A 10,091-nucleotide genomic window follows, 5' to 3' on the forward strand; every position below is an offset into this window, starting at 1 on the left:
AAGAAAGAGGAAGCCTCTGGTCAGTGCACTAGATTTTGAGACCGTCGAAGCCGACGAGGGAAGTGCCAACGCGGAGGTTGTTGTCGCGCTTCCAGATTTTGTAGGTGTCCAAGGGGGCGATCTTTGCTGCGCATTCTTAAGTGAATACAATGGAGTCTTTTTCAAAAACTATCTTTCAAGGCCTTGTTCTGTTACTGAATACAATGGAGTAACCAGATGATACAGAATTTTGAAAAGAAATGCAAAAACATCCACCTCCCAATTGTCGGCAAACAATTTCCAATAAAAATACAGAAAATACCCTCTAGCGAATTTCCCCAAATTCTACAGATTTGGATCCTCACAACACGAAAGGTGAAAACTTTATCTCACTGAACCATACAATTCATGTTTTGGTTGTCAAAATTCTCCCACAACCTCCTGGCTTGCTAAAACGAAAATGCAAGATGAAAAGGAATGTCCCAGAAAGCTTAATCCTTGGCACTTGAGCTTGAAAGAAAACCTTGATGAGTTTCAGAAAGGAAACCACACAAAAACCTTGTACGTCAACAACCACAAATAATGCAGATAAAGAGAAAGGGAGTGATAATCTAACACAGTCTTATAGTGGACAGAAAACAGGCAGAAGAACAAACAATTGAAAGGGTGTCTGTCTCAATGGAAGGAGAGACAGAGATAAGAGAAAATGGTGTTTTTTTTCTTAATATTATTATTTTCATGGGGTATCTTAAGAATGTGCAATACCAATCTGGTTAGAGTTGGCAGAAAGGTTTTTCCAGATTTTGTGAATGCTCAATTCAAAACCATGTCTTTACCATCCAATGACTATTTTTCTGATCAATTGCATGATGACAAGGTTATTAGAGCATCTGATCTTTCACATTCTTCCAAAGTGGTGCCTGAAGATCTTAGGGATAACGGGCTTGATGCCTTTCAAAGAAGCCATGACAAATTTAATGGCTTTAACAGGAATATACATGTCAGATAGAGGTGTCCTATGCGTCAATTAAAAACTCATTCCAACATGCCAGGTCAATAAGACATTAACGTCGTTAAACCCAATTTAACGGAAAGGATCCAATTGTTGCAATTTTCAGAAAATTGGGACCCAATTGAGAAATCCAAAAAGAATGGGACGAAATTGAGATTCCCCTAAAAAATAGGGAATTCCTAAATGATTAAACCTAATTTTTTTCATGTCACTATCTTTATCACAACCATTTTCTCTATAATGATCGTTGTAACCAATATCAACTTAATTACCACCATTTCTATAATTGTAATAACTATAACTTATAATTATAATAATAACAATAAAAATAAAAATAATATTATTTTTATTTTATATTTTTTATATATTTGAGTTAAATTGACTTCATTGAATTCATTTAACACTAGTGCAGAAATCGGTTTTTAACGCAATCAATAGGCTTTAATTTTGATAAAACCGAAGCATAACATTGCTCAGTGACATTTTTGTAGATTTAACGAACTTATAAGCCTCAATTAAAAGGGAACCGAAGCATAAAGGGGTATACTACCTCAATTATACGAGGAACCGAGGTCAAAAACCCTACAAATCCCTACAAAACAGACTTTTCGGTTGACAACATTTTCCAAAGGGGTATAGTGCCTCGTTTGCAAAACGATCTTCATTAACTATTTATAATGATTATGATATATTGTAGTGTAATAGACAAACCAACTCATACGAGTGCGGTTACTATGTAATGTATTGGATGATGACCACTATTCGTGTCAATATTACACGTGGTTGAGAAACGATAATATTTAGATTTAATGAATTTGTTCTCTCCATCATTTGGAATTCATATATAGTAATTGAAATCATATGTCTTGTACAGAGATTTAAGACTCGTCTTTCAATTTCCAAGAAGTTCATTCTTTACATATAGAAAACCCTTGCAAAATATAGTCATAATACTTTATATATTGAGATGATTTATGACTATAATTATGTATTTCATTAAAAATAATATTCTGGATTGTATTTTTGTGTTGTGAATGCTTTGATTTGATTTGTAGGTATGTTTCTGTGATAAGGGACGTTACAAAAATAAAACCATTATTAAAAAAAATACGCAGAGTTTTGGTAATGGTTGTGACCAAAGTCGAGATAAAAAAGGGTCTATGACCTCAGTTATAGCCTAACCCACAATTTAGAGTATTCGATATTTTAAATAAAAAATTAATTTTAAAGACCTATGACAACGGTTCTTGTCATAGGTCCTTAAAATTAATTTTTTTATTTAAAATATGAAGCACTCAATGATAACAATTCTTTGTACAAATGTTGCTAAAAACTCAATTTTTTTTAGTTTACTACTTTGGGTATGGGTAAACCAAGGTAGAAACTCACAATTTTTTACCTCAGTTTCGAACCGAAGCCAAAAATCCAGTCTTTAATTCACCTAAATATATCCAACTTAATTCTAATTGTATGAATTAAAATTGGTATGAACTAAAAAAAACTCAACACAAAGTAATATATATATATATATATATATATATATATATATATATATATATATATATATATTATAATAACCTTGAAAATGATTTTCTTAATAATAATAATCTTTTGAATCATATTAATAATTTACACTTCTAATTTTAAACATCTTTTGCATATATAGATAAGAGAGATTGAGTTATTTTAGAAGTAACTGATGATAATAATTTCCATTTTTACGTTTTTTTTTCATAATCTAATAGTTTTTTGGATGTATTAGATGAAGAAGTTTTTAAAAGTAATATATATATTATATTATAAAATATAGTATGTCTATAAAAGGTAACTTCTATAGAAGGGCCAAAGAAAATTAAGTGTAGGATTGAAAACAAAACTTATCTTAATCAGTTGGTAAAGAAAAGTTAAAAGTTAAAAGGTAAAGTTGTTTGTACAAGATATTTCAATATAAAGGAAATGACCACAACAATAAAATTTGTTGGTCACATGTGAGTTTTTATGTCAATATGCATATGAATTCTAGATATTATGATTATGCCATAAACTAGGTGTTGAAAGCTGTAGTACAGACCTTAAGCATATATACATAAAATATTTTAATATAAGATTTTCCGATCAGATACTTCATCAATCAAACAAGTAACAATCCTTCCTCCACTCAAAATTATTCTTTGCTTTATTTTTTCCCCCACAAAGAAAGAGAAATTTATTCTATTGAAATTCACGTAAACCTTTAAGAGATTAATAAGAAATATGAAAAAGAAAAAAGAAAATTAGCAAGATGTTCTTTCATGTCATGTATTACAGTAAAAAAAGAGTGTTATATATTTATCGTTAGAATTTTGCATTAAACTTTTGGGTGGAATTCCTTTTATTAGTAAGAGGTATAGGGTAAATAGAATTGAAAAGTTTTGTGGTTGATGAGCATGTGAAAGAGATGTAACACCATACTTTTGTGCAATGACAATGAGTTATAGAATAGGTTACGGAAGTCACTAAGTTTAACTTGTAATCCCAAAATTTTCTATTAGGTGGCAAACAAACCCTTAATGCTAGAGGAACTAGACTGTTATTTAATGGTGATTGGGTATAACCACAGTGCTAATTACGCTAAGTTACCCAATAATGACACCTTTGATGATGGGAGCATAATAATTAAAAAAAATAAAAATAAGAGGAAACAAAATTATAAAGTATGGTTAATGCTAATAGTACCATTAAAGCAAGATAATGTAGGGAAGGAAGAAAAAGAAGGCTAAAGCACTTTCATTGGTCCCATTCCATGTCTCCTCACTAGCCCCCTTTGATGTGATCCTCCAAAAAATATTTGTCATTTTCTTCCATTGCTATTCTATTGTCTTCTCCCTTCCAAAAACCAAACCTTCCCTTTCTTTCATGCTTCACAAATTCAAATACTAAATGAATTACTATCACCACTGACTCAGATATGTCCTCCAAAGGAAAAGACATAGCAGAAGGATCATCAAGATCTTCTTCTTCTTCTTCTTCTGCTACTTCTGCTGTTGTTTCTGATCGTCATCAGCAACATCAGCAAGAGCAGCTACCGTATCAGCAACAACAACAGCAACCACAACAACAACATCCTCTGAGTAGGTATGAATCTCAGAAGAGGAGGGATTGGAACACTTTTGGGCAGTACTTGAGGAATCAAAGGCCTCCTGTGGCACTTTCACAGTGCAATTCCAACCAAGTGCTGGATTTTCTAAGGTACTTGGATCAATTTGGGAAGACTAAAGTGCATGGTCAAGGGTGTCTCTTCTTTGGTCAAGTTGAGCCACCTGGTCCTTGCACTTGCCCTCTAAAACAAGCTTGGGGGAGCCTTGATGCTCTCATTGGAAGGCTAAGAGCTGCATATGAAGAAAATGGAGGCTTGCCTGAGACTAATCCATTTGCCAGTGGTGCCATAAGAGTTTATCTCCGTGAGATTCGAGACTCTCAAGCTAAGGCAAGAGGGATCCCTTATAAGAAGAAAAAGAAGAAGAGGAATCTCATCAAGCCCAACGGGGACACCTCAAACTTACCTTTGCAGCAGTAAAATTTTTGTCTCTTCTTCTGCTTAATAATAAGAATGGTAAATTAGTTTTTCCTCACTCACTGTTATAGATTTGCTGCTATTTTCAGAGCTTCACACGGATAAGACTTGCTGCTGTTTGAATCATTGACATTATATTATGTGCATAAGAAGAGCATATAATTTAACAATTAACAAGATCATTAATTTGGACAATAACTTGTTTAGGTGAGTGTCCACAGCTGGTTGAATTTTCTAAACCAAGTTTACTATTAAAGGAAATCGCACCAAACACATAAAGGGTCCTTTGAATGTGTTATAGGGTCAATTTTTATCTCACCTATATATATATATATAATGCATTTTATACTTCATTCATATAGCAAACCCTAGTGATTCATGGGCTTTTCTAAACCCTAAACATGATATATATAATTTTGATAAATGACATAATAACAGTGCTTGTTCACTTTACCTTCATTTTTATTTCATTTAATGAGCATTTCATAGGGCCTATGGAGTACTCTCACATCCATTCTCTATTTGTCCTTTCTCACATGCAAGATTGTGGTTTTTGAAAATTTCATGACATTTCTATGGTGCTTATTATATAAATGTACATGTTTGCTTTTCCACACAATCTTACTTCTTTTGGATTCCACTATCTTCCACAAATGGGATAACCCCTTTGATAATACAACATATAAGAGTTAAGTAACATCTATTTATTTATTTATTTTTTTGAAAAACAAAAGAGGATTCAATTCAAAATCTGAGCTTGATGTATATGTCGGAGAGTTTCTTGTCTTCAACTGCTGGTATTGTGCTTTATTATATATTATACATTAGTGTACCAGAAACCTGGGTCTCTAGTTTTTATAAAACTTTGTCTTATGCTAATAATTTTTTTTTTATTAATTAGTATTAAACATGTATATAGAAGTCCTTTTTTGTTTGGTGCTGCAATATGTATATCTGACCTCCGTACATGAATTACACTGTTCTCTTCCCCACTACCAAACACTGTGCATGCAAAGGCATCATCATGACCATACAATATCTTCAATTTTTTTTATATAAATCCTAGCTTAATTAGGACTAATTGTAATATGTTAAAAACATACTGAATTGTTGGAATTATAATTTCAAAATGCATCTGATTTTTCATGTTCTTCTTGGATTGTTTCAGGTCTCCCAAAATGATTTGAAAGTCCTGAGTCTGTTACTATAGGCCTTGTATATGTGTTACAGAACCTTAGCTGCAGTGCTGCAAATTGACTCTATCAATGTCCTTGGGTCTGTGTGTTTTGTTATTTGAATGAAGTTCATGAAGAGTTAGTATTGGGTAAGTCCTACTGTATTCACCCTTATATATGCTTCAGTAACATATCAAGCATAGTGGGGTGAAAATAACTTCGAATTTTCTTCCAAGCAGTGTGTATGATGCATGGTATGTTCAATTTTCATTGAAATATTTCTGCTTAGTTTCTTCTGATATTCTGGTGTATGATTATTATGCTTTGTCTGCATTATATAGAATGCTCATAGCATTGTATCAGTGACACAAAAATAACTTATCATGTCAATAAATTTATATGTAAGAATTAGACGTGAAAAACTAGCCAATAAGTATCAGACATAAAAACAGTTTTTATACCTCACACTTATAAGTCTACGTACAACTATACATACATTACACCTTGCCAGTAGCATAGCACATGCATAATACATAATTTCAGCATACACATGCATGATACATAATATGTTTCTATATATATATATATATATATATATATATATATATATATATATGAGTTAGAAGTAGGAAGTTACTGAATTGGGTTAAAGAAGAAAAATGTGATGTTGGACTGAAAGTTTTCCACAATCAGTGCAATATATGGGCACACATAAGAAAGATGATGACCCACATGAGTGCATAATCCAAGTCAGTAAACACAAAATTCATAGGATCCCTCTGCTGTCTCTTCAGTTTATAATTTAAACCATCTGATTTCTAATTTTGATGATTAAATCAACGGTTTAGACTCATGTTTGGATTACTGAGAAAGGGACAAGGATTTGATACTAAACCTCGTCATTTGAAGAGTGGAGCTATATTGGTTACTTTATTTTTCTTTTGTGTTTGATAAGAAGCTGTCACTTCTGTCTAAAACATGTGACTCTAGTTTCACCTCATCTCTTCAGACAAATTCATGAAAATTTTTGCCAAAGAAGGAAACAATCAATCAATTACATGCTTTTAAGAGCAGTTAGGATGAATCCTTTGACTTTTACGACAAAATATGTCCACTGAGGATCATTCTGAGCTCTTAAGGATGAACTTATATTAAGCAATATGGGGACACATGTCTCCACTTAATTTCAATTCTTTTATAATTATCATAGTATTGCTATTCATGTTTATTTGTCTTTATTAATCTAAAGCTTTTTTCTTTTTTTTTTGACATTATTAAATCTTATGAGTAATTATACATATCTATTTCCCTTCCTTCTTCTGATTTTAGTCTGTTTCCTTCTTATCTCTCTCTATACTTAACTTTACTATAGCATTACTTATTGCATTTCCGAATCTCTCAACTTTTCATGAAGAAATTATGGGATAAACATTTATATTTTTCCCTATCTTAATCCTACTGCTTGAAATCTCTGGGTCAGTTACAAGGTGTTTTCAAGTGTAATCGGCAAAAAAACATTGACTTAATCTATATATTGAAAACTAATATATATTGAAAACCTTGACATAAAAATATCTCCACAGTTTAAGTTTTTTTTTTTTCGGTGGTTCCATAATTTTGGATTGGAATAAAGAAAATATTTTATATGATTTATAAACTAAATGATGATTTATTAGGCTGGTGTTTGATTGAATTATTAGTTCTTATATAAAAATTCTTATATAAAAATGATTGACAGGTTGAATTATTATTGAAATGACAATTATGAGAGGTTGCATTGTATATTGTTTGTGATAAGTTTGGTTTGTTATCTATTAATTATAATCCTTAATTTGCCTTTATGTGATTTCTTAAGCAACAAAAGCCAAAATCAATTATAGACAATTTTATAAATAAATGACTTGATTTCTTGAGACTATATTGCTTATGAGAGATATTTGGTTTCTAATTTTGTGGTAAAGTTAGATTTTCTTTTTCCTTTTTATGTATACATTTGGGAAAATGCATTGAATAACAATTTGTTTATAGTAATTAGATTTTGCATGTGAAATTTGTTAGTAAATTAAACAGCCCATTTGTTACACTAACAAATGGGAGATTGTGGTGCTGTAATTGTTAAAAATTTACTTGTCGCTCTATAAACATAATAATACTATATACTATTGCAATCACTAAACTAAAATCTCAAAAATTAAAACCTTTTTCATGAGAAGTATTTTGATTTAGACATACAGGAAATACTTAGGCATGTTTGTGTAGGTTTATCAATGGAACCGAATGATTTCAGATAACTAGTTTTTGATTGTTAAAGTTGTCCTAGGTTGATGATTAAATGCATTCTAATTTTGAAAGGATGCAAATTTAGTAATTAAAATTTTTAAGGATAGCTTCAATTAATTTAGAAAATTATAATATGTTTCGTTTATATATATATATATATATATATATATATATATATATATATATATATATATATATATATATATATATATATATCTTTTGATGGTGCCCGCAACTCTCAGAAAACAAATTATTTTTCACAAATTGAGCTTATGCTTAAGTGAGGTTGAAGATTTGCTTGAGACGAAAGAAAACATACAGTTCAATCAAATTAAATGAACTCATTTAAATAGAGATAATGGTCACTTCAAGTAGTCAAATATTAGTGTGCTAATCACATAAACAACTAAATAGTTACTTGAAATAAGTCACTTAATCAAAATTTGTGTTTGTTACGGTTTAACATTCACACTTAACATTTACACACTAGTGTAGAAAAAACTTTGGACATATGTTATTTTGGGCTTTTAACGTCAGATCCCAATCCGACGTCTGTATGGGTGACGTTAATGGGACGTCAAACTCTATAGGTCCGACATCTATAACAACGTCAATTAAAGTCATGTCCCACGTCTTTATAGACGTTTGACATGGCAACAACTGACGTCTAAGGGCACTATAGATATCGGACATGGTATTAACCGACGTCTACTGAGCTTTCGTTGTGTTTTGGTGCAGTACTTCTCGTGTCTTTGAGTAGCCTAGTAACACCTTCTTCCTTTGCTAGTTTCCTCATAAGAAAAGCTTGCGTCTTTGGGATCTCTTATGGCATTTTAACCCAAAACCGAACCTGGGTCTTTGCCTAGTTCCATTCCAATCGCCAATGAAAAAGAATACGGTGACATGAGAACTAGGCAATGACCCACGTTCGATTTTGGGTTGAAATGCCATAAGAGATCCAAAAGACGCAGCTTCTCTTACGAGGAAGCTAGCAAAGGGAGAAGGTGCTACTACGCTACCTAAAGACACGAGCAAAACTGCACCAAAACACAACAAAAACTCATTTTAATCGGTTCAAATGGAAGATAATTAATCCATCAAAGACTAATTTAATCGGAGTAAAAGTAAGTTTAAACGGTTCAAAAGAGATAAAATGCACCTATAAATGCAATGCCGCGGAGAGAAAAGGCGAGGAGGAAGACTATGAAGTGCGCGTAGCCGTGGGTTCGCGGTTTCTAGTTTAACAGGAATCAAGACGTCGGTGACCCTAGTGCTCGATGTCTATTCTCGACTAGACGTCGGTGACCTCACTAATATAACTTCCATTCGAATTAAAAATTATTATTCGTGGTGTATATAGACGTCGAATCTAGGGGGAGCCGACGTCCAAAACAACTTTTCACCTACCCTGTCAGGCCATTTAAAGCATAGACGTCGGTTACAAGGGGAGCCGATGTCTATAATCGTATATAGACATCGGAATGGCGGGAACAAACGTCTATATGACAGAAAAAAAATGACTTTTCACCTACCTGTTAAGCCCGTAGACGACGATTAGGGGGGGGGGGGCGACATCTATAAAATTATAGACTTCCTAACCGATGTCTATATGGCCACTTATTTTCGAAAATGCCACCGATTAATAATTTACCTATGATATTTTGTGGTCCGACATCTAAGGGGTGACGTTAAAGGCCAATTCTGCATTAATGACATACATTTTAAGCAATTTAGTTTTCTCAATTTGCACACATAACTAAAAATAAAAACATATAACTAAATATATACTTCTCGTGCACCAACTTATTCTTGCCTTCTCATTTGCTAAAATATTTAATTCTTGTGTAAGAACACAATTATTACCCATAAATCACAATACAAACACATAACAAAGAGGAAGATAATGTTTTAAAATCTCACACACATTCATCAAAATAATAAACATATATTTTTCACAATTAGTGAAATTTTTTCCTTTCTCATTCATACACTCTTATAGATACATATTCAATTCATTCACTCAAGATATATTATAATAAAGTTTCTATCTCTTAGCCCATTAACTATCTCTCGTGTGATTATTCATTAACAT

General features: G+C 32.0%; 1 protein-coding gene across 1 annotated transcript; it reads left to right on the forward strand.

Annotated features, from left to right (window-relative positions):
• Positions 1–3,701: 3,701 nt before the first annotated feature.
• On the forward strand, positions 3,702–6,225 carry LOC106755779 (protein LIGHT-DEPENDENT SHORT HYPOCOTYLS 10). The gene is made up of 2 exons (XM_014637993.2): positions 3,702–4,583; positions 5,713–6,225. The coding sequence occupies exon 1, from the start codon at positions 3,939–3,941 to the stop codon at positions 4,545–4,547; it is 609 nt and encodes a 202-aa protein (XP_014493479.1). The 5' UTR covers positions 3,702–3,938; the 3' UTR covers positions 4,548–4,583; positions 5,713–6,225.
• The last annotated feature ends 3,866 nt before the right edge of the window (positions 6,226–10,091 follow it).

This window comes from Vigna radiata, chromosome 2, assembly GCF_000741045.1.
Source record: "Vigna radiata var. radiata cultivar VC1973A chromosome 2, Vradiata_ver6, whole genome shotgun sequence".
Taxonomy (NCBI): Eukaryota; Viridiplantae; Streptophyta; class Magnoliopsida; order Fabales; family Fabaceae; genus Vigna; species Vigna radiata.

Excerpts from the sequence above, each read along its gene's own strand:
- LOC106755779 (XM_014637993.2), top strand. The coding sequence starts at position 3,939 with ATGTCCTCCAAAGGAAAAGACATAGCAGAAGGATCATCAAGATCTTCT.